The 26,217-nt window shown below is 36.5% G+C and overlaps 2 protein-coding genes across 2 annotated transcripts; one reads left to right on the forward strand and one right to left on the reverse strand.

Moving 5' to 3' along the window:
- The first annotated feature begins 290 nt into the window (after positions 1 to 290).
- Positions 291 to 5,451, forward strand: LOC123667260 (syndetin). The gene is made up of 3 exons (XM_045601218.1): positions 291 to 380; positions 1,948 to 2,088; positions 2,807 to 5,451. The coding sequence occupies exons 1-3, from the start codon at positions 291 to 293 to the stop codon at positions 5,288 to 5,290; spliced, it is 2,715 nt and encodes a 904-aa protein (XP_045457174.1). The 3' UTR covers positions 5,291 to 5,451.
- Positions 5,452 to 10,661: 5,210 nt separating this feature from the next.
- Positions 10,662 to 23,662, reverse strand: LOC123667261. The gene is made up of 7 exons (XM_045601219.1): positions 23,651 to 23,662; positions 16,465 to 16,607; positions 15,149 to 15,291; positions 14,496 to 14,608; positions 13,333 to 13,467; positions 12,148 to 12,312; positions 10,662 to 11,058 (listed from the first exon to the last, which is right to left on the reverse strand). Exons 1-7 carry the CDS (start codon positions 23,660 to 23,662, stop codon positions 10,819 to 10,821), a joined length of 951 nt encoding a protein of 316 aa, XP_045457175.1. The 3' UTR covers positions 10,662 to 10,818.
- Between the last annotated feature and the right edge of the window lie 2,555 nt (positions 23,663 to 26,217).

Below are 26,217 nucleotides of genomic sequence, written 5' to 3' on the forward strand. Positions count from 1 at the left end.
TGATTATAATATGTATGTATGTATGTATATTATCATTACTGTAAGTATCGTTCACAGTGACGTTTCTTTCAGCTCAAGGTCGGTTCTCGATTTCACCACTTAAGCTGTTCTCTTCTCGTGTCTATCTGAAAAACGGACGTCAAGTTGCATTTCTTGGAAACCATTAATGATGACCCGGCTAACTTTAACCTCTATATATTTAATCATTTTCCGTTATACAGACTTTTCAATCATTGTCGTTCAGAATTTGTGCAGGTACCTTTCAATTTTTTTTTTATATATATATAATTATGTCAGCAGATAGAATGGAGAATAGACACGCTCCCCCCGGTGTGAACTCACGTTCTCAGACTGCAGCCCAGTCTGCGGCCGATCTTGAGGTATGATTTATTAATATTAATTTTGTTTCTGCAATATTTGTAAAAAAAATTCTATAAATAATATTCACACTTTATTTTTTATTGTACTTAAAAATGTGTTCCAATTAAGTCCCGTTTCACTTCCCGCTGATAAAGTCTCAAATAGTGTAACATTAACTCGGTTAAACAAGTTGCTAATATGAAAAAGCGTATGTCTGCTCCGACTGCACTTAATTCCCTAAATGACGCTCGATATTCTTTTGTTTATATACAACTAGGTCGGCAAACAAGCGTACGGCTCACCTGATGGTAAGCGATTACCGTAGCTTATAGGCGTCTGCGACACCAGAAGCATCGCAAGCGCGCTGCCGACCCTAGTAGTTCTGGTTACCTTACATACCAACTGGAACACATGCTTGAAAGCAGTATTACTTAGCTGTGTTCTTCTGCAAGGTCGAGTTACTACCCCAGTCGGGCTGCTCCGTAATTTGAGCAGGAAATTTCCTGCTGTGACGTAGGGCACTAGGGTACTTTTAAATTCGTATCAAATCAAAATGATATGTTTCAAAGCAACTGAAAGCGCTGAATAACGCTTCTCCAGGCTTCCACTCTGACCGTCACTCGTTACTCACGATTTCAATCCTATAATTTTTCCACTTATGTCTTAAGAAATTAACTTCAAACCTGGCAGAATCGTTTCAGCCATTCTCGAGTTTTTCGCGCTAGCAACAAATTTAATAATATTTTGTTAATTATATATATCTAGCTGCGCCTAAAAAATAGCCTATAATCTTCCTCGGTAAATGGGCAACGTAAAGAGAATTTTTAAATTCGATCCAGTACTGTCTAAGATTAGCGTGCTTAACACGTTGAACGCCATGGGGGACACCAGTTGGGCCTCACTTGTATAGTCCATGGAGTCAGCTTAAAAGTGCTTATTTACAAAAAATTTATGATAAGTTTTTACTACACTCATTACTCACATCATCACTACAGCCTATTGCAGTCCACTGCTGGACATAGACCTGCATATGTGTGTTGCCCATAGTCACCACGCTGCGCAGGCGGGTTGGTGACCGCAGGGCCGAAGACGCTGCTGCCCGTCTTCGACCTGTGTAATATTTCAAAACCAGCATTTAGATAGTTATCCCGCTATCAGTTCTTGAATTTGATATTTGGTCTTAGGTTTTAGAACAGGTAGTAATCTCTATCCTATCTATATGGCAGAACAACCTTTGACGGATCAGTTAGCAATAGTATATCATGCAGGGTTAAACCTGTACCTCTGAGCTCCTGCTCTTACTTCTGGATACTAAGTTACCCAGACTGTTATTTCAGGACATTAAATGTGTTAAAGATACAACGTTTCGCGCTGTCAAGTCTTCCTGGGTGGGTAACTAACATATTTTCCTAAGTCATATTTTTTAAGTTGACTCTGGCTCGCGGTCATGTGGTGTCCCCCGCGGCACCAACGACCAAACAGAAAAACTATAAAAACAAAGTGACGTTTAACGTGTTAAGCAAACATACTTTTCAGCTTTATAATATTAATTTATAATTACGTAAGTTTTTCCTTAATCCTCATCAGGTTCTCCGCGAAATTGAACACGTTTACTTCTCACCGCCATCAGAATTCGACGCGGCGCGATATGTGTTGGAACACGCACCGTCACCACCGGACTGTGACGCCATTGAGGCTATGTTCAGCAAACTTAAGCGCCAGCAACAGGTACCGTATAAAATGTCATCATCATCATGATCATTACAGAATATACAGTCCACTGCTGGACATAGGCCTCCACAAGTTTACGCCAAAAATAACGTGAACTCATGTGTTTTGCCCATAGTCACCACGCTGGGCAGGCGGGTTGGTGACCGCAGGGCTGGCTTTGTCGCACCGAAGATGCTGCTGCCCGTCTTCGGTCTGTGTATTTCAAAGCCAACAGTTGGATGGTTATCCCGCCATCGGTCGGCTTTTTAAGTTCCAAGGTGGTAGTGGAACTGTGTTATCCCTTAGTCGCCTCTTACGACTCTCACGGGAAGAGAGGGGTGGCTATATTCTTTAGTACCGTAGCCATACAGTAGCCGTATGAAATGTATCACTGCTTAAATAAGGGAAGGATTCCATGAAAATGAGGATTACAGGGATATTACCTAATTTACACCAGATTTGTAATGTCCAGGTACCATTTGTATCCCATTGTTGGGTGAAGAATTCCTCGAAAACGAGGATGGCACTAACACCTTTGAAAACGCTTCCCTGTCTTACGCTAATCGTCATATAAAATCTAACCCAATAATAATAATAATGGATTATCTTTTTTTAAAAAACTGTATTAAATTAGTCATACTAAATAGTAAAAACTTTTTTGATATTGAGTATTCTCATGTTAGTTGTCATAAATGGTGTTTGAAATTAGTTTTATTTGTATCCTCTTGTTCTGCAGGTAGTATCCGGGAAAGCCCTTCACTTAATATCGCAGCAGCGTGACAATTGCGATAGAGAATTCGCGGAGATACAAAACATTCGCGCACAACTAACAGACACATTAGAAACATGTAGGAAAGCCAGGGAGCGCTTAAAAACAGCATCCAACCATCTAACTATATCGACCTTTGTCATACTCGCTAATGTAAGAAAGAGACAAATAATAAAATCGGTCCTAAAGTCCCTGCAACTGTTGCAAAATTTACGAAGCGTCGAAAAAGATGTCGCTGAACTGATAAATAAGAAAGAGTATTATGAAGCGATTGATTTAATTTTAAAAAGTAAAAAAGCGGCTGCAGCGCACAAAGAGTACACATGTATAGCTGATCTGGCGACTAGACTTCAAGATACCCTAGATATGACCGAGGAAAAGCTAGATTCGGTACTGGCTAGTATTTGTTACAATTTCGACGAGGGAGTTTTTAAAAAGTTAAAGAAGGCATACGACCTCCTTGGTAAAACTCAAGCTGCGATGGAGCAATTACATATGCACTATTCGTCAGCAGTAAATGAGTCAGCGCTAGAAGCTGTAAAACCTTATCTGAACGATTCGTCTTTAGATATGAAATTTCAAGAGATGTGTCAATCAGTGCCGACGACAAAAGCTCCGGTGTGCTTGTTGAACCTTTGCGAAAAATTGTTTTTGGTAATGAGGAGCTACTACTTGCTTGTCAATTGGCACGCTAAGAACGAGGAGTCTGTACCAAGTTCCAACGTCTTCGATATAGAGAAGAACGTTAGCAGAGAATACATAAAGCAGAAGTTAAAAGCTGGTCTCATAAGAATATGGCACGATGTTCAGGTCAAAGTTTCCACGTTCTTAAAGAGTTCAGGTCTCGAAGAGTTCCCGTTCGAAAAGTTTATCCAGATGCTAGGAATCTTGAGGAAATTGACTCAAGTCGCTGAGATATTCTGCGGCGACACGTCTGATTTATTGCAGGACTTTATTAAAACACAGAGCGTGTCTTATATAAAGAATTACCATCGAGGCAGAATGGAGGAACTGAAATTGTTCTTAGAGAACGAAGGCTGGGAACAGTGCCCGGTGAAATCGACGTTCAATATTCAAAATTTACAAGAATTCAAACAGTTCAGAAAGTATTTGAATCCCGTTAAAGCTGAAGCGTCAATGGCGAAAGCGCAGTCTGACGCCACATCCTCTGCTCCTTCCCAAGATGATAGTGTCTACATATCTAAATATTTCACGGAAAAAACTTCGAGAACGCCCTTCGAAATATTCAGAAATGAAAACGTGACGAACGATGATATATTCGGAATCGAACCGGAGTCTGAAGATAGTGAAGAATCAGATGAGGAACCAGATGAATTAAGACGGGATTTCGTCGACGAAACAGACCGTCACGACTATACCACGACAAACGATTACATACCAAGTCCGTCGAAGATAAAGGAAAGTGTTATCGTCACGAATACAACTTTGTCCGTCTTGCGAAACTGTGGACAATATCTGCAGATCAGCAGATATTTGCCCCAGATATCTTTAGAAGTAATCATGTTGATGAATCAATTGTTCGACTATTATTTTTACGCTGTCCATTTATTTTTTACATCGGATTTGAATGTTTCGTCCTCAACGTTATATAGCACAAAATTAAATTCAGTGCTTAAAAGAATATCGAATACTATTAACGTGTCTACTGAAGATAGCGCTAGCTTCGAGTGCCCGAGTATACCAAATCATTTGGACATGGAATCTGAGGCAAACTTACATGGTCTGAGCGAACGAATCGTTGGAGTCGAAAGCGTGATATTCCTGGCGAAGCAATATGGACTCTTGCACCCTTATTTAGAGTCGATAGTTGCGCAACACCAGCGGATGATCTTAGAACATTTTAGGGATAACACATTAGCAGTCGTGTCTGATTTAAGGATGCCTGTGTATATGTGTTCTGCGTCCAAAGCAGTTGACGCCCGTTCGGCTTTGATAGCAATGTCTCAAGTGCGCTGGGATGTTAAAAACGTCGCTGTAGAGCACAGTCCTTACGTAGATATGATTATCCGGAAAATTCAAGTGTTTGCACTACGCTTGGAGAACATATCGTCTCGAGTGACTCTCAATGTTGAGGTCATAAACTCGATTTGGGCTATGGTGTCTAAATTTATAGTACACTTGCTGGTCGAGGGTTTTTCGAATGCGACAAAATGTTCGAACGGAGGTAGGGGGTTGATGCAGCTAGATTACAGGCAGTTATTCCTTAAGTTAGAGAAGATATCAGGGTTGAAGCCTGTACCTTATCAAGATTATGTCGATAAGTATGTGAAAGCTTACTATTTACCTAGAAATGAGTTGGAAGATTTTATCAGGGAAAATAATGAGTATTCAAATAAGCATTTAATAGCTTTGGTGTCTTGTGCTTGCGAGAATAAAAGGGACAGGCAGGCGTTAAGTGCAATAATTGAGAGCAAAGACGGTACAGGCTGAAATAGAACTACCGTATAATACCATGTGCAGTTTACAAGTTCATTTGACGATATTGGTATATCTGTTCATTCACAAATTAGAATAATTAGCTGTGACATTAAAAAAGTTTTAAAATTTTAAATCTTCGAGAGTCCAGATCTTAAAAAAAAAACATTTTTTATTTTTTATCTGTTTAATTTCTTATTTATAAAAAAAATCGTACTTAAATGTGATAATTATATCTTATTAAGTGATGCACTCGAATGCTTGTATTACACTAAGTTGCTATGATAAAATATCGTTCTAATCTCCTATTCCTTAAAACTATTAATTAATCTCAAAAATCAAAATGCTTTAAAAACATTAAATAACGAATATTTATTAAATTAGCTAGAGTATTATTTACCATTATTTTATCACATGACAAAATTATTGTTTAAATTAGAAAATGTTGCTAAATTTAATATTCCTCAAAATAAATTTATTTAATATGACAACACTCGCAATAAGGTATTTTTTTTAAATATCGTTTGTCATAATAGTACAAATATAATTTTAAATATATGACTCACCTGTTTTCTCCGAATTATCGTTTGAAACACTAATTATATTTGCAAAAAATATATATTTTTAAAAACAATAATTATGAATTACTAAAAAACTAGAGAATTTATTTTGGCGTATTTGGCGTTCATCGAGGGGAAAGGGAGGTAACAATTTGTGAAAATGTTTATTACGTGTTACAGGTACGTTTCTTAATCTGTTATATAATTTATTTATTTTTTTATCTAAGACAAATCTAACAGTTAAAAAAATTTCTTCAATGTAATAAGAAAAATATTTATATAAATAAAAACCACAACAAAATTATATATAATAATTAATTGCAGTTAAAATACTAAAATAAATAACAATAATAATGTCTTCAGATATAAGACTTGAACAAATAAATGTAATTAAGTAGGATCATAAATTTATCAACAAACAAGAGGTCTGTTTTACCTGTCACTAATACGATGAATGACGGAATCCAACAGATAAAAGTTCATGTTATTTTTTCACCATCAATTTCCACTTTATCCGTTCGATATGTATTCGCAATCTGTTAGCCCAAAAGTTATAGTTTGTTAGTTGAGATAAAACTTTAAAGGCCTATTGTAAATCCCGCTTATCATAAAATTAGTACGTAAAAATTCCCGTATGACCTATTTAGGTCTCTTGCAGTACATTTTTTTTATAAATGTTGTGTCTAATATAGTAAAAATTATCATCAACAGTTATGTACTAAATAAAGGCCCTGTTTAACCGGTTGTCGATAACGATATTTAAAGTAAACGGGATCCAGTAGATAAAAGTTTTTGATGTATTATCTTTAATATATATAAATTACGCGTCACGTTGTTTGTCCGCTGTGGACTCCTAAACTACTTAACCGATTTTAATCAAATTTGCACACCGTGTCCAGTTTGATCCAACGTGAAAGATAGGCTATGTTTTATTTTGATATATGTAATTACTAAATTTAAGAAAAAAAAAGTTGAACTTCATGTTCGCCAGGTCAGCTAGTTATACTTCTATAATATAAAAATGAGTCGCTGAATGTGTTGCTAAGCGCAAAACTCGAGAACGGTTGGACCGATTTCGCTAATTCTTTTTTTAAAATATTCCTTGAAGTACGAGGATGGTTCTACCAGAGAGAAAAATTCTAAAAAAAAAAAATTAATAAAATTAAAGAATCGACTGTTAGGCGATACGAAGTTCGCCGGGTCAGCTAGTACGATATATTTATTCATTTTCACCATCTAATTTAAATTTTTATTAGCAAATATGAATCCAAATGGTCTAGTTTATATTAGTTGGGGAGACACTGGTCCGAATGTCCTATTCTACCTCCTGCTGTTAGTCTAATCGTAACTTATTTGCTGGATAAACTCCATAATCGATGAAACAGTTCAAAATATTTGTGTAAAGAGAAGTATGTCAAAGAATAAAATAAGAATAGAGGGTACTTTTGAAAAGTGATCTAAATGTATTTTGATCAATATTTTCCAGAGGCTTCTGCTGAGGATTAGAATTGATTACTTTCAAATCATCTATCATCTATACTAATAAATGGAGAACCGGTTTTTTTATTCGGTTTTACTGCGAAAACTCGATCGGAATAATACTTATACCATAAGATGCAACGTCGTGCAAAATAATATGGACAGACAGAGGTCGCTCGTGTCAAATATAAAAGGTAGCTTATTAAATACGAGTTAACTTTCAAAGGAGGTCGTGAAGTGGAATGATGGGAAAATGGATTTGACTTATTTCGAAAATCACACCCTAATATCTCTTACAATTTTTCTTTTTTCAAATATTTTTATTTCTTTTTCCGCGTTTTGAACTATGTTCCACTATTAGAAAATAGTAATAAATAATAGTGTGAGATTTCTTTGTTTTAATGTTGGTAACGCTGAGAATTTGTTTTAAATTTAGAACCAAAACTACAAATCAATGTTTTATTTTTAAGTTTTTTTTCATCATAGACAAATCTAATTTCCGAATATTAATTCTAATTTTATTACTGAAAATATTGTTGTTATAATGTTCTGATAAATATAAAATACCAAATTATGTGAAAAATGATAAGTCTTGATAATGAATTATCATGTAGGTTATGATTTTATTTTTGTGTACAGGGACTAACAATAAGATCAGGTAATCTCAATGTAAAGACATTAATTTAAGCGACATATTTTGTTGATAAATATTTATGTATGTTAATAAATCAAATAATAAAAAAACTATGTACTGATAATTTGTTTTATTCTACATACAATTGTCTTAAAATAAGTATGAAATACAATTTTTTTAAGTTTTTTTAATTATCCTACGCTTACGCTTCAGCCTGTAATATCCCACTGCTGAGCATAGGCCTCTTTCCTCATGTAGGAGAAGGATCAAAGCTTAATCCACCACGCTGCTCCAATGCAGCGGTCAATGGTTGGCAGACATTCCCTACTATGAGTAACGATCGCTATCAGGCGTACATGATAACAACCTGAACCAGCAGCTTAACGTGCTCTCCGAGGCACGATGGGAAGACCCACAATACTGCACATACACCCAGATTACGGCAAACATCTGTATGGCCAATACAAACGTTTGCCATGTGCGGGGATTGAATACCCAACCGCATGCGCAACAGCAACAAATCAATGCAGTGACCGTTACTCCAATGCGGCGCAACGGTTTAATTATCCTATAAATAAATAAATGCCTTATATTCAACAACTCTAGAATTTTCTCCTGTGTCGGAGGTCCGCAAGCATACACAACACACAAGTACCTGAATAAGAGGTAAGGAGAACCGTCTCGTATAGAGAATCTGTTAGATAAGTGTCAAAAATAATTTTAAATCCAAAAATTACTCAGGCTGATTTTAGAGTCGTAATGACATCAGAAATGTGTGACTTTCTAGGAAGCGTTTACGTATAAGGGGTAACTAGCTGATCACCATCAGCGTCGAGAGTTCAGCGGCTGTACTGTTCGTGCGGCTTCGTCGCATAATCGTTTTTTTTTTGCCATAAGGTAACACTAACAATAAACAAAAAGTCAAGATTGCAAAAACAACAATTTCAAAATTGCTACAACATCATTACGCACATTACAAACTTAGGTAATGTACCCAGTTTATCCAGCAACCTTGACTTCGTCACAATATTTAGTGCACAATACATCTTAATGTCTCGGTAGACCTTCCTATTATATCATAAGCCTTATTAAGTATTACAATAAATAAATTAAAGTCTGTAATTGTAGGCCGAGAGCAAAAATCCGCAGGAATAGCCTAAAAACTCTCGGTACAGTACAACGCTGATCATAACTCGTCCTTTTTTCTTCACTGACTGACTGAGCGGTCTAATATCGCGTTGAGCGAATGCACACCGTTTTTGTTTCCATTTATATTGTTGATAAGCATGGTACTAAAATCGTAAACATCTCGCAGTTACGAGCACAGAGTACTATGATATAAACAGGTTACGAGCTGCGCGCTGAAACGTCATTGCGCCTCTAAATCAGCCTTTAGTTTTCATAAAGTCTAATTAAGTTTAAATATCTTTAAAACTATACAGTCATTTGCATGAGAAATAACAACATTTACCCAGTTTTGTAGGTGGCAGATTTAGTCAGTGATTTTATTCTGATAAAAGTTTCAAACAAAAAATCTGGAATCCAGATAGCCCAGATAAAAATAGATAAAAATGGTATGAAAATTTTGGAATCCCCGTTTCAAGCACGCAATAGTTTACTAAAAGGTTAATAACTTCCCATAGAAATGATGGTTTTTATTTTCGAACTAGTAAGTAACAAATAAGTAATAAACTAACTAATACTACTAAGCAGGGTAGTCAAAAGTAAGTCATTTTGTGTGATGTATTATTTAACTCTCCGTTTGAAAATTGTGTAATTACAATACGTGATCTAAAACGTCGATTAGACAAAATAATAAAGAACTTTGTAACTTTAATACATATGTATATTAAAATTTTTCAATTTATTGTTACATTCTAATGATTGTATATATAATACAATTTGTAATTGTATATGTAGTTTGATTTAACCTTATTACCGGTGCGCAAGTTACATTGCAAGCTTCTTTCTGTGAGGTAGTCTGAAAGAGATTACTATTTAGTGATAAGACCACCCAACCACTCTATGTATTTAATACTAAGGTTTGCTACATAAGCTAGTTTTATGTGTTATAAAGTTGTTTATTATTAGTAATCTATATATGTAAAGCAAAATATTGTACCCTTTTTAGGACAATTGCGCGGACGGATGAGTATGAAATTTCGCACACTTATAGTTTATATAGATAAGGAGTGTAGAATGCTATTTTTTTAATTATGCATAAAAGTATGTACATTCAATCAATAAATAAAACATTACACACACTACCATGCATTTGATACACACACACGCATAATATACTCTTTTGTTTATTATTAAAGTCTGTGCATAAATTATCGTCGAATATCGACCACTAGGCCACCACTAGTATATTATTATTGTGTCTATATACAACTTACATCTGTAATATATCTTTATAAACTACTAGCTGACCCCGCAAACGTTGTTTTCATTCAAAAATTTCATAATATTTTATTAACCCCCTCAACGCCCCCCCCCTCCCCCATTATAACTGAGGGGTATGAAAAATAGATGTTGTTCGATTCTCAGACCTACCCAATATGCACAAAAAATTTCATGAGAATCGGTCAAGCCGTTTCGGAAGAGTTTAACTACAAACACCGCGACACAAGAATTTTATATATTAGTTAAAACACGTCATGTCACACGTCATCCATCACAAAATCTGTCAATAGCAAAAGTATAATAACAATTTATATTTTATGGTTCATTCCACACTTTTTAGTTTGTACGCTAATTATTATTATCTGCCCAACTGTTGCAACTGATGTAACTTTGTTATTTAAACTGTGGACACAAATGGTGTAAATAAATAAATAGTCTCTCACAACTAAAAATAATTATTCTAATCAATAAAATACTCGTTCAACGTTCAATTTTGGCATAACATTGTATTTTTTAATAAATTCCTCGTATGTGCAGCAGAAGCTATGCGTGCCATCGCTCGAACGCCATCTTAGCCACGAATATTGCTTACTGTCACAAATGTCATTGCAAAATGTCAATTTGTCTGTCATAGTACTGTTGAAATGGGACGAGTTTATTGACAGGAAGACGACTGCGCTTTTCGTCGATGGCTCGTATATAGTCTGAAAAAAATAAACATATGTACAATGTATTCGTATATTAGGGGGCGTTCATAAAATACGTAAGATGTTTAAGGGGGAGGGGGTCGAGCCAAATCTCATCTAATCTTACGTCGGAGAGAGGGGAACCTCGGCAACTATCACGCATTTTTTTTCTGATTAGAACAAAACATTTATACTATTTTGGTCCATTTAATCCAGGTTGTACATGCTTAAGCTTTAATCTTAAGCGTAATCGTAATACGATTAAGATCATTCACTAATTCGTTCGAAAGAAAATAATTTCATTGATACTTCGACGTTATACATCTACTGACTGTCAAACCACCATATTTGTTTTATACCAAATAGCTCAATTTAATCTGAATTTACGGTACAGTGCAGCCGTCCTTTGTTTTCGCGTCAGGAGATCAAGATTTGAAAAATCTCACGTAAAATTGGGGGTTGGGGGAGGGGGTTGAATAAAATCTCACGACATCTCACCAAGGGGGGAGGGAGGGACAGAAAATTAAAAAAACACCTCACGTAATTTATGGACGCCCTTACCGCAATAAAATCCCAAGTAGCTACAGCTTGACAATTATTACGACATAGTAAGCAGATAATAACAGAACTAGAGCATGGTAAATTTAATTTTTTATTTTACGTTCACATAAATAAACACTTCAACCACAACCGTCTCCTGTATGATTTAAATTCTATGTCGCTCGTCCAAAAAAAAAACAGCAATCGCTAGCGAATTGCTCTAACCACTGCATAAAGTGCCTTTCTCCTTTAAGACTAATTTGTCTGACTCTTGACTTACATTTTTAAAGGGCTCTAGTATAATGAACTGAGGATTTTGAAATATGCAGCGATTAAGCTTGTAATATCCCACTGCTGGGTATAGACCTATTTCCCTTTTTATGAGAAGGATCAATATTTATAGCTTAATATACACATATGGACACGAAAACATCTGTACAACCAATAAAAACATTTATTTCAAGTGGATCTGCAGCTAATGTAAGAATAAGTTGCTTAAGTAACTGTATCAATAAGTCGTTATATGTATTCATTGCGGTTATTCATATGAAAAAAAAATATTATTACCTTAAACATATATAGCGGCACGGGTATAATTCCGTTATTGTTTTCGTCGACGCCGAGGTACAGTTCTTTGTATGTGGAGGACACGTCGGGTAGGGCCAGCACCCCGACTCCGCCCGTGTAAACCTCTAACTTCGCTTCCGAGCGTAATGCGCGCCTACGAACCGCCTGAAATTGTATTTTGATTTACAAAAAAATATATTAAAATCTTTATAAAGTTATATTAAAAGCTTAATAACTATTGGTCATCATCATCATCATCACAGCCTATACAGTCCACAGCTGGACATAGGCCTCCACAAGTTAACGCCAAAAATAACGTGAACTCATGTGTTCTGCCCATAATAACTAGTGTTAGTAATTAATAACTAAAATTGACCTCGTAATGACTAATGTCACACGTATGCTCGACTAGTGCACAGTTCCATCTATCGGCGATGACCCCCAACACATTGTTAAAATGAAGCATTATTTCTGAGAGAACAAATCTTATAAATTCTCGTGACACAATGTTAGTTACAATACTCCTCCGACACAGCTGATCCGATTTTTATGAAATTTTGTGTGCATATCGGGTAGGTCTGAGAATCGGACGACATCAATTTTTCATACCCTTAAGTTATAAGGGTTTGCAATATAAACGTTTGCAGGGTCAGGTAGTATCTTAATAATATTACATATGCAAAGGATAGATAAATATTTTACGCATTCACATAAAAAGTACAAAGCTGATTCTAATGAACCTTGGTACGTAGATAGATGGAGTTTCCGAATAACCCATATGGTATTTTTATCCCGACATACGCACGAGATTGGAAATCATACGTGAAAAAACGCGGAGCAAAGCTAGTCATGATATAATATTTTATCCTACTGTAGCGATTCTCCCCGATTTTACTCGATTACCATATTTTTCATACAACTAGGTCGGTAACAAGCGTACGGCTCACCCGATGGTAAGCGATTACCGTAGCTTATGCCTGCAACACCAGAAGTATCGCAAGCATATTGCCGATCCTACCCCTGACCCTGTCCAGGAGTTATCCACCTCACTCACCACAGGAACACAACACTGATTGAGAGCAGCAGATCGAGTTACTTCCCAAGACGGGCTGCTCCAGATTTTGACCAAGATAACGTGCTGTAACTGAATAAATTAAGTATTATGTCAGAACGCGTCATACTGACCTCCTCCAAGGCAGCCCAGTCGCCTGCATTTCCCCGCATCCACTGTGGCGCGCTATTCACATAGTGGAACGAAGTCCGCTGCACGCTGTACAGCGGGAAGTCTGCGCGAGGGGCGAGGTGGCCACGGCTTAGAAACTGGAGAAAAACGCTGTAATGTACTGCTAGATTATGGCTAGACTACTGGGATAAAGAAAAATCAAGTAGCAACCCTAATACTCTAGTCCAGTGATCACTTTTTCGGGAAATGCCCACGCGGAGGGTGATCTGGGTATTCCTGCAAGGATGCACTGAAAGTGTGCCACACAGAAAGTATTGTCGCGCGTTAAAAAAAATAATCTAGAGAGTAATTAAATTGTTAAGGCGACAAACTAAAAAAAAAAAAAAACTAACGTTAATTCAATAAAAGGATGACGAAATCGAAAATAACAGATTAAAATTAATTTATTACAAAGTATCGAGCACACTCTTGTAGTTTAACTAAGATGACAAATTTCAAAACTAAAATTTAAAATTAGGAACACTTAAACTTGTCTTAATTTTTTACAAATAGCACGTAATTAAAAAAACTATAGCACTAGCTTATCAAAGGTTCCAATTATTCCTGGCTTACGGTTGGAGGTTACTACAGGTCACTTAGCCGATCATACTCCGAAGCACAACGTGGCACCGCCCGTAGCACCACCTTGCACCACGTGGTTAAGCTCTCGCGGTTCCCCACGATTTCTGGCGACGTAAAACAAGCATCGCCGACTGCTACAGGGTCAACAACCATCAGAATCGGAAATGTTGGAATGACTCGCCATGTGGTCACACCAGAAGCGTCCGGCACCGCCCGTGATCACCTCGCCAAGGACCCCAACAAATCGCACCCTGAACCTGGCCGTGGCTGGAGACGAAGGAAAAGAAGGAGCCACTCGCCACAAGCGCTGATATACTCATGAGCTAAACCCTACTTACCTAATCCCCACTAATGGCCCCATACGCAAAACCACACGTCACACGTATATATGTTATAGTATCCCGCACAAAAAGTAGGTATGCCCCACCGAAAGCGTACCGCACCAAAAGTGTGAAAGTGTGCCGCATCGAAAGAGTGCACGCTGAAATTGTGCCACAACGTAAGACCTATTTCAGACCAGGCCATATTTTCACATTGAACTCACCTGTTTATTATTAACATACTCTTCTAACTTCTTGTCGCCGAATACTTCTTTAATTCTGTTACTCTGGTTCGAATAAGCTTTTGACATCTTAACTTTTCCAAATAGCTCGCCCTCTGAAAAAACTAATTTTGTTCTTTATTACCTTACAGAAGATCATAATTAGAACTGCTCTCAAGCAGTATTGTGTTCCTGGGGTGAGTAAGGTAGAGTGCTCCTGGACAGGGTCGGGAATAGTGGGAGTAAGGGTGGGCGGGCGTTCTTAATAAAACTAAAAGCGTCGTAACTCTTGCCGGCGTCTATAGGCTACAGTAACAGTAAACCCACGGTGGGGCCATTGCCCCAATGGCATTTACCCAAAAATTGACATTTTAGATTTTACAGCGGAAATTTTTGGTAGATTCAGACAAAATCTCCTCATCTTCTAGTAGTGTCGATAGTGAAAATAAATAAAGAATTGTAGTAAATAAAAATAATTTAATTTTCAACAACCTACTTATCGAGTTTTACATTTATTTGTTTTTGGCCCACCTTTAAAAAATTCTGGATACACCCATGCGAACGGCTTACTATCAGGTATACCGGCTTGTTTGCCGACCTAGTATAGTCCACTCATTTGAAGCCTCCGCGGTTAGCTAGTTACCAATACAACAGACCTCTGAACTGTGGTCTACGTCCCGGCTGTGTTACATTAGTCTTCAACTGTAGATCATGCTTTACATACGCAGTGTGCAGCAGGTCCTTGTTGAAACATGCCTCATATGTGGTGTGGAAGACGTTGTCTATCTTATATCCCACTCTGAAATAAATCAAATTCTATCTATACTAGTATTATGAGGAGAAAAGTCTAAAGCAACTAAACTCATTTCAATAATTATTTTACGATTACAAAGCTACGACCACCCAATTTGGTGCAGTTGGCGCAATGGTCACAGCACTGGTTTGTGGCTTTTGTCAACAATATGTCAAACAATTCTTTCTTTTACGGACAATCATCGATATGCCACCTACGCGCACAAAACGCTTTGGCACTACTTTCCTGATGCGCACAGCTAAGGAATGGAACTCGTCGCCCGCGTCTGTGTTTCCCGAACGATACAATCTGGGTGCCTTCAAGGCCAGAGTGAATAGGCTGTTATTAGGCAGGCATGCTCCACCTTCGACCGCATCGTCACTTAACATCAGGTGAGATTGTGGTCAAATGCCTGTCTATTTGTAATAAAAATAATTGTGTTTGCTCGCAAACGAAAAAAAAACCGACTTCAATTACATCAACAGTAATACAACGTAGATCGACAAAAAAATAGTCAAGCAACTACGCGTTATCAAAGATTACTCAAAAAGTAGTTATCAGATCTCGATAAAATTTATATGTGACCAAATGATAAACATCAGCTTTCGATTAAATTAAAAATTATCAAAATCGGTACACCCAGTAAAAAGTTATTGCGGATTTTCGAGGGTTTCCCTCGATTTGTCTAGGATCCCATCATCAGATCCTGGTTTCCTTATCATGGTACCAAACTAAGGATATCCCCTTTCCAACAAAAAAAGAATTATCAAAATCGGTATATCCAGTAGAAAGTTATGTGGTATAATACAACGTAGGTCGACGAAAAAAGCGTCAAGTAAAAACGCATTATTAGATATAACTCGAAAAGTAGTTGTTAGATCTCAAATAAATTTAAATGGGACCAATTGGCACACAAAACCTTTCGATTAAAACAAAATTTGTCGAAATCGGTCTACCCGGTCAAAAGTTCTGATGTAACATACATAAAAAAAAAAAAAAAAAAAAAAAAAAAATACAGTCGAATTGAGAACCTCCTCCTTTTTTGGAAGTCGGTTAAAAAAAAAATTGACGCCCTTTTGTGATTAGCGGCCGGGGCATGATGCCCCCCTCCTTGTCCCCCACTCGCTACGCCACTGCTTTAACTGATTATATTATTTACAATTCCAAAAGAAACCCTACCTGTACAATCTATATCCTCTGAAACAACTGCCAGCTTCCTCAACAGCGAACCAGGGCACTACGTTGCAGGTCACCTCACTGAAGTTACCCACCCAGGAAAACTTGACAGCGCGAAACGTTTTATCCTTAACACATTTAATGTCCTGAAATAACAGTCTGTGTAACTTAGTATCCAGGAGTAAGAGCAGGAGCTCAGAGGTATAGGTTTACCCTGCCTTATATATTATTGCTAACTGATCCGTCAAAGGTTGTTCTGCCTTAAAGATAGGATACAGATTACTACCTGTTCTAAAACCTAAGACCAAATATATATATATATAAACGGGTGTGCTTTAGACCACACGACTGAGGTAAAACTTTCTATCTTCTCCACTAACTTATATCACTCTTAACTTCCGTTCGCCTCACCCGATCACCCTTTCCGCAACGCTCTCGTCATGCATTCACCAGCTTACTCGCCAAAGGTGGCGTAAAGAAGTTTTACTTCAAAAATTACATAAAAATCGGTCGAACAATTTCGGAGGAGGTTCGTAACAAACGAGATTTTTATACATTCGAATTAGACCGACTAGCCCGTTTAAGCACAATGCAGTTGCTCTGATCTGGATATTGTGGATTCGATTTCATATAAGCATTATGTTTCTTACTTTAGGAAAAGACAGCGTGACCGTGTATATTGAAGATATTTAATTATTTACTTATTATATTTACTGCTAATTATGATCTACATTTATTCAATTACTTAATTTTAATAATTTTGTTGAAACGCCACCTTTTGGGTTTGTGGGAAAAAATCGGACGCATAGCGCACTCTGTGTTTTGTATGAATCAGTTAAGATATATGGTATTTTTTTTTTGTAGTCACCGTTTTATCATTTTTCTTAGATCATTAAATAGTCTTTAGAATATAAATAAAATGAACAAAAACCGAACTAGACATTAGGTATAAAGGCGAAGCATTGTCGTAGCTGTTATATTTCATAGCTATGTCTGTTACGCTGGCAGTGGTAGATTCGATCTCCTCTTATAAAATGTCTCGAACCTTATCGTATCATTTTATTGATTTATTATTAATAGATGACGTTGTTACTTACAATAAAATTAAATCCAGTCTGATTTTTGCCCAAAACGATGAATCTCTTATCTCCCGGACAAGCGACACGCACAGTTTCAAAGCGGCGTAACAAGATGGCGCCACTCACATTGCTTGGAGACAAAAACCCGCCATTATGTAAGTAAACCGGCGAAGGATCTCCTAAATCTTTTTGTAGTGATAACGTACAACCTGAAAAATCGATATACTTGGTTATATATAAGAAATAAATATGAAGTAGGTGAAACCAAGGAGGTCGTACAGTCGTGTGTACGAACTCGTTTGTTCGTTTACGTCTTGATCATTTTAAAGATATTAAATTATAGTAACATATTAAAAAATAAAAATTTGACACACATGGATTGGATCACTTTCATACACGATGAGCTCATTACAATTACAACCGAATTAAAAACTTTTTGAACTTGATTTAAAGTTAATAACAGTGTATTTTTAATGAAATAATTAAATCGGTATAATTAGAACAATTAATTTACTTTCTATTAACGATGTGCTGTGTGGCTACGGCACTAAAGAATTTAGCCACCCCCTCTCTTCCCGTGGGTGTCGTAAGAGGCGACTAAGGGATAACAAGGTTCCACAACCACCTTGGAACTTAAGAAGCCGACCGATGGCGGGATAACCATCCAACTGCTGGCTTTGAAATACACAGGCCGAAGACGGGCAGCAGCGTCTTCGGTGCGACAAAGCCAGTACTGCGGTCACCAACCCGCCTGCCCAGCGTGGTGACTATGGGCAAAACACATGAGTTCACGTTATTTTTGGCATAAACTTGTGGAGGCCTATGTCCAGCAGTGGACTGTATAGGCTGTAATGATGAACGATAAGTCAGGCCTAAGTCATCTTCGAAATATCGCTTCAGCCTGTAATATGAGATGGAGAAGGATCAGAGCTTAATCCACCACGCTGCTCCAATGCGGGTTGCCGGATATATTCCCTACTATGAGTAACGATCGCTATCAGGTGTACGGTGGCTTAACGTGCTCTCCGGGGCACGATGGGAGGACCCACAAGACTGCACAAACACCCAGACCACTGCAAACACCTGAATGGCCAATACGAATGTTTGTCATGTGCGGGGATCGAACCCGCAACCGCCAGCGCAAGAGGCACAATCCACAGCTGTGACCGTTGCGCCAACGTCTTTGAAATAAGTATGATTAAAATAAATTAACATAAACGGTGGACTTAATTACCTTATTTTAATAAGGCCTTTGTGGCTAACGTCATCGATACGTAATTTATCCCAATTTCAAACATTTAATATAACGATATATAAACTTTCTTTCTTTGCAAATCATTACATAGTATAAAACAAAGTCGCTTCCCGCTGTCTGTATGCTGAGATCTTTAAAACTACGCAAAGGATTTTGATGCGATTTTCTTTATTAAATAGAATGATTATACATATGTATATATATATATATACAAATAAAAATATTACACCCAGATTTAGGCGGGAATCGAACCCGCAGAGCAGAAAGCAGGGCCACTACAGACTGCGCCAACGGGCTAGTCGAAAATAATGTAACTTATACAAAAAAGTAGCGTTTCAGATATTTATTTTTTTATATTAATTAAATTAGTTTTTCCTCAACATCTCTTATATCATGTACAGACATCGGCTACAATTAAATAGTAGGTTTTTTTTTAAATATATATAACTCTGTCGCCAAAAAAGCGTACGGTTCCCCTGATGGTAAGCGATTACCGTAGCTTATACGAGCGCGTTGCCGACCATAGCCCCAATCTCCCCCAGGAGCTCAGGTCACCTTACTTACCAAAAGGAACACAACACTGCTTGAAAACAGTATTATTTAGCTGTGATCTTCTGTAAGGTCGAGGTACTACCCCAGTCGTGCTGCTCCATATTTTAAACAGGAAATTTCTTGCTGTGCCCTACTTCAGTTAAAAAATGTATAGAAAACTTAATCAAGCAACAAATTGCAGTTATTAATTTTCATTATAAGGAACAAAAATATAAAATTAACGGTTTTTTTGTGATATAACTTATATAAGTAATTGAAAAAAAAATTCGAACGTAATGGCTCTATATACAGACTCTTTTGTTTACAATCATTAACGTAACACAAACAATTCATAATTAGGTACACATTTGCACGCTAATGTAATTCTTTGTGATTATAACAAAAAAGACTCGTTTTGTAATCAGTTTAAAAATTAAATTACTTAATTTAAATTTTATCAATCACTGTTTTGTAAAAAGATAAAATTAGCACACAAAGAAATAAAATAAAACATTTATTAATTAAAATAACACACTTCAAGAATTTATTTTAATTTACGCGACTGGCATACTTTGCTTACTTTTTTCCTTAAATGTAAAGGTGTTTTTCTTAGTAAACGAATTTGTCTATACTATTTTTTTTTTTTTTAGACGAGAGTAACGAACACGTTACAATGACGTCAGTCAATACACGAACTATATTAATATTCGTATAACAACTTTATTAAAACAAAGAAAACTCACCGCCATCGACCTCGTTGCAAATTTTTAAAACCAATAATATTAAAAAAACCAGCACTCGCGTTCTGTACATGTTAAATATTCCTATCGCACTGAGCTGACTAATTTAAGAGCTATAACGGTGTTAGCTGTCCCCTACTATCGGTTCACGATCGCACTCAATGCAACAAAAATATTTTTATATTTAAACAAAGAAAATTAATGAAAACCGTAACTAAAATATCTTATTATATTTATTTTTTTACTTTTTACGTCTTAAGTAACGCTCTTTCCTATAAGTATTAAGTTAACTGGTAGATAAATACGGTTATAAGTCCGCCTTTTGTACAACGTATTCTGTGTAGTTGTGTGATAAAGTTAAATAAATATAATAAATCTTAAATACTTAATATTTAATAGAGTAAATGATCCGCCAACCCGCATTGGAGCAGCGTGGTGGATTAAGCTCTGATCCTTCTCCTACATGGGAAAAGAGGCCTGTGTCTAGTAGTGGGATATTACAGGCTAAAGCGTAGCGTAGAGTAAATAATATTATATAAAATATAAGTTTATCATACAACATTTTATAGATAGTAATGTATACTTTCTTATCGTAATTTGTGTGTGCGAAAGGATGTCAATTATCACAAGAGATATCAACGATAAACCTCCGATTGGTACTAGGGACAAATTATTCTTTTTCCTGATAAAATTTATCGGGCACATAGGTTACTGATAGGCGCTGAGAAATTTATCAGCAGGAAATGATAAGATCTCTTAAGACTGATTAACTTTCTCCTAGTTAGTCTCTGATGATTTTTTTGATAAAACAGAAAATCTTCGGGCTTTCAGGCTGCGATAATAAATATCTGATAGATAAGTAGAGTTTGATGGTGAAATAAAAACGCATCAATTGCTTTTATGTGGTTGTTACGGTTATATATCTTGTACCTATCTGATTATCATCAGCAACTTGGGAAATCTTCCTTTAGATACTATTTTTTTTAATTTAATGCTTGATATACAAATATTATATACTATAAAATTAGTGTACTTTCGACCATACGACTGAAGTAAAACTTCTTTAGTTACCCCTACAGTAATATACGAAACGTAACTCTCTCTCACTGTCTTTCTATCTTCACTAACTTATATTTCCCTCTCAACTTCCATTCGCCTCGCCTGAAGACACTTTTCGTAACACTCTTGTCATGCATTCACCAGCTTACTCCCCAAGTCAATCGTTCGTAAAGAAGTTTTACTTAAATAAAATACGTTTCATTAATTAATTTATTTAAGTACGACTATACTTATTTGTGAGTAATATTATTGTTCTAATGCGGAAAAATAAAGTAAAGGAAATAATCGTATGACGTCAACGTCTAACGTACCACAAAAATACCCTATAACCTCGTAGTCGTAATAATTGTTATCTAAAAACAAATAATAAGTAAAACCCAAACATTATTACACAATTACAGACATGTAAAACTGTTCTGGAGCTGTGTTACTGCTGTGAGTAAGAGTAAATTAGCTGGAGTTTCTGGGGATGGTTTTGGTGTGAAGTGGAGTGAGAAATGCGCTTGGTATGCTCTTGGTCTTGCAGGCGTCCACATGCTTAGGTAACCGCTCACTATCATAGGTTCGAGGAACTTCTCCAATCAGGCTACTCTACGTTTTGAGCAGGATAAATCCTGCTGTGCCCTACCTCAGTTAAAATAAATATATAGTCCAGTGGGCTATGGTGCACCCAGGCACTGGGTGTTAAGGGTGTGGTGTTTAAGAATTTTATAAAATTACTAGCTGACCCGGCAATCGTTGTCTTGCCGCTAAACGGTATTAAAAATAGGGTTGGTGGTAGAGGGTTGGAAATTTAGGATCGCATGTATTTTTTTAACGCCAATAATAAAATAAAAAATAAATAATTTATCAAAAAATCGAAAAAAATACATTTAGGGGTGGACTACCCTTAAAATTTAATGGGATGAAAAATAGACGTTGTTCGATTCTCAAACCTACCCAATACTACAAACACCGCGACACGACAATTTTATATATTAGATTTCATTATTTAATGACACAAATTTGAGCAGTACGTTTACAGCTGACATTTTTTTTTTCGACATAGGCTAAAGCCACCCCTGACTGCTAGAATTATGAAAAAGTCGCAGTGAAAGCTCTCCTTCCCACCAATTTTGGAGGAAAGGATAAAAAAACGGTCGCGTTTTCCATCCAATTTATAGATCAACATACCAAATGTGCTTTTCAGCACAGCGTATAAATTGACCATACAAGGGATAAGTCCAATGTTTTTATTTAAGGAAATAATTTTCATTAAAAAATTTAAACTTATTGAACAAATTTATCAAATGCGTTTACTGACGATTAGAATCATCTTAATTACTTTTAAATCTTTAATATATCTAAAATTCAAATTTTTATATTATTATCTAAAATTACTTTTTCCTTTATATTAAAAAAATAACAATGATATTAATAATACATTTTGTTTTGTTATTTGAAAAATCGACAACGCGTTAGTACAGCGGTCACAGCACTGGCTGTTGCGCTGGCGGTCGCGGGTTCGATTCCCATTCAGGACAAACATTTGTATTGGACATATAGTTTATTGTAATTTGTGGCGCTCTAATCGCGCATTGACCAGCTTACTCACCAAGTCAAGCGTGCGTAAATAAGTCTTACTTCAATGGTAAAAAATTTCATAAAAAATATCATAGTAGGGGTAACATCTCACCACTGGACCACTTGCAGCTCGTTTTAAATTATATTAATAATTGAATTACAATAATGATACTATAATGCTTGTACATTGGCATACCGGTAACACTAAATTCGTATAAATACATATACCTCAAACAAAATACAGAATAATAAAATCAGAATACACAATTATGTGTATGAAAAATAAATATTTTTAAGCTATACACATGTTAATTTGAGGAACAGCCTGTAGCCATTGTCGGTAAATAGGCTATCCAACAGAATAATCATTTTTCAACTCGAACCAATGGATCCTGAGTGTTGCGCGTTTAAACAAAGTATCTTTCACCAACAAACTTTCAGCTTTATAATATAAAAATATAATATACAAATACTAATACAAATATACTTTATTGTACAACCAGAAACAACACATGTAACATAAAATATAAAAGAAAAAAGTACACTCGTAACAAGTTATACTTCAATGCTAGCTAGCTTCACGTTGCTGACTTCTTCTTCGTTGACTAACTTCAGGGTGTCGGTTATTTGTGACAGTGTGCGCGCGCATCATAAAATTTACTCTCATCATTTTTCCCTAACGAGCCAAAAGAAATATATTTTCAACAAAAAAAATGTGTACAAAGGGTTTTATATTGATACTAGCTTTTACCCGCGACTTCGCTCGCATGGATTATTTTTTTTTAATAAAAAATATCCTATGTTATTTTTAATACTTCCAAGAATATGTGTATAAAATTTCATGATGATCGGTTAAATAGTTTTCGTGTGAAAGCGTAACAAACAAACTTACATTCACATTTATAATATTAGTAGGGATAACGAAAACAGTTACCACCCTACCTCTGCCTATAACCACTTACTGAGGGTAGCATATTTATTCCACACTTGTCCACCGCAGGTCGATGTAAATATTCCATACTATGAGCAACGATCGCTATCAGATATCTCTAAGATTAACGCAACTGACAACCTTACTTGCTCTTGACACGGTTTGGAAACCTAAAAGGACAAACTTAGAGATTAGAATCAAATATCTCTACAAATACAGAGATACCCGAGTAGAAATCGAACCCGCTACCGCAGTGGCGTATTTTGGCATTCAGCGCCACAGGCCATTTTTATTTACCGCTCTATAAATTATGGGAATAAGGCAAAAGTAGAGGTTTTATTAATAAATAATAATCGAATATTATCGGTAAAATTTTTTTAAGCAATTAATTATACTTCTGTTGACTTTTTTTTCAGTGGTTCATTGTTTTATATATCGATTAATTTTTCACATCCCTAGTACGTATGCTCGGCTTGCGTCGCCCCTCGCAGAATAGCGCCACGGGTCATTACCCTTTTAGTTCCAGGATAAATACGCCCATGCGTTATCGTCACCATTACACTAAAACGATAATAAATATCCCACTACTGGGCATAGGCCTCTTTCCCCATGTAGGAGAAGGATCAGAGCTTAATCCACCACGCTGCTCCAATGCGGGTTGGGCGTTGGCGGATATATTCCCTACTACGAGTAACGATCGCTATCAGGTGTACATGATAAGAACCGGGACCAACGGCTTAACGTGCTCTCCGAGGCAAGGTGGGGAGACCCACAAAGACTGCACAAACACCCAGACCACGGCAAACACCTGAATGGCCAATACAAATGTTTGTCATGAGCGGGGATCGAACCCGCAACCGCCAATGCAACAGGTACAATCCATGGCTGTAACCGTTGCGCCAACGGGGCGTCTAATATATAATTACCTATAATTCGATTGGTCCATTAGCGCAGTTGGTAATGCCCCCGATTTTTTCTTTATGGTCGGTAAGGTAAATTAAATTATCCTCTCTCCCCCGGCGGGCTACGGGTAATGGGTTACTACCCATAAGGGGTTTCTCCTGGGTCAAAAAAAAGGGCACAGTAGGAAATTTTCTTGACGTCTTATAAATCGATGAACATCGGCTGCACGCACGAAAAAGTGTCACGTTCCGCCTGAGAGTGAGCGTGCAAACGAGAGCGCGGAACAAGCGATAGAGAGGTGCGATCGGTCTAAGCGTTGGCTTGTGACACTTTTATCTGTTTTCTCGCGTGACGTCAGAGCTAGCAGCACTAAATAATTCAATGATAATAATTCAATTCAATTCATAAAAACATGCAATTTTCCATCAATGTTTCTTTATGGTGTTATCACGAAAAACTATCGTCCGTAAACAGAATTTACAGACCATGAATTTTTTTACCAATAATATTACTTGTTGATATAGATTACGTTGATAATTGTGTTTGCTCGCAAACGAAAAAAAAACCGACTTCCATTACATCGACGAGTAATACAACGTAGATCGACGAAAAATAGTCAAGTAACTACGCGTTATCAAAGATTACTCAAAAAGTAGTTATCAGATCTCGATAAAATTTAAATTTGACCACATGATAAACATCAGCTTTTGATTAAACTAAAAATTATCAAAATCGGTACACCCAGTGAAAAGTTATGCGGATTTTCGAGAGTTTCCCTCGATTTCTCTGGGATCCCATCATTAAATCCTGGTTTCCTTATCATTGTACTTAACTAGGGATATCTCCTTTCCGACAAAAAAAGAATTATCGAAATCGGTACATCCAGAAAAAAGTTATGAGTTATAATACAACGTAGGTCGACGAAAAAAGCGTCAAGTAAAAACGCATTATTAGATATAACTCGAAAAGTGGTTGTTAGATCTCAAATAAATTTAAATGGGACCAATTGACACACACCATCTTATGATTAAAAAAAAATTTGTCGAAATCGGTCCACCCGGTCAAAAGTTCTGATGTAACATACATAAAAAAAATACAGTCGAATTGAGAACTTCCTCCTTTTTTGGAAGTCGGTTAACAAAATTAGTAATATCTTGCATGAACATTGAACAGCGTCACTAAGTCCACACGTCGTTATCAACTATGTAATCCTGCACCAAATAATACGCTTTGTCTATTCATTTTTTTTTTATAAAAACTTTAAATTTATGTTGAATATCGTCGTCCTTAGTAGAGAATATTACGACATTCTTTTACTCATAATGTTTTCGTTGACATAGTTTTGATGATCTTGTTTGTTTGTTCGTGATAACAACTTATTGATTGTTTGATAAGATTGCCACAGTATTTTAAGGTCTCGACTTTTTTTTAAAAAATTACGAAAAGGTCAGCAAATAAGAATACGGTTCACCTGATGGTAAACAGATCAAAAGTCAAAAGTCAAAAGTATGGAAAGTGCGTTGTCAACCCTTTTTTTATAGACGGGGAAATGCAGTTAACGCACCAGCCCCACCACCCGAGGGCGACGGGAGTGTGGAGCTCCCAGCCTACTGCGGACTACCCACCAAAACCACCATCTGTTTTACACCATGGAATCGCATTCGCACACTACCGCAGGTTGACCGTTTCCCCGAT

Source organism: Melitaea cinxia, chromosome 27 (assembly GCF_905220565.1).
Source record: "Melitaea cinxia chromosome 27, ilMelCinx1.1, whole genome shotgun sequence".
Taxonomy (NCBI): domain Eukaryota; kingdom Metazoa; phylum Arthropoda; class Insecta; order Lepidoptera; family Nymphalidae; genus Melitaea; species Melitaea cinxia.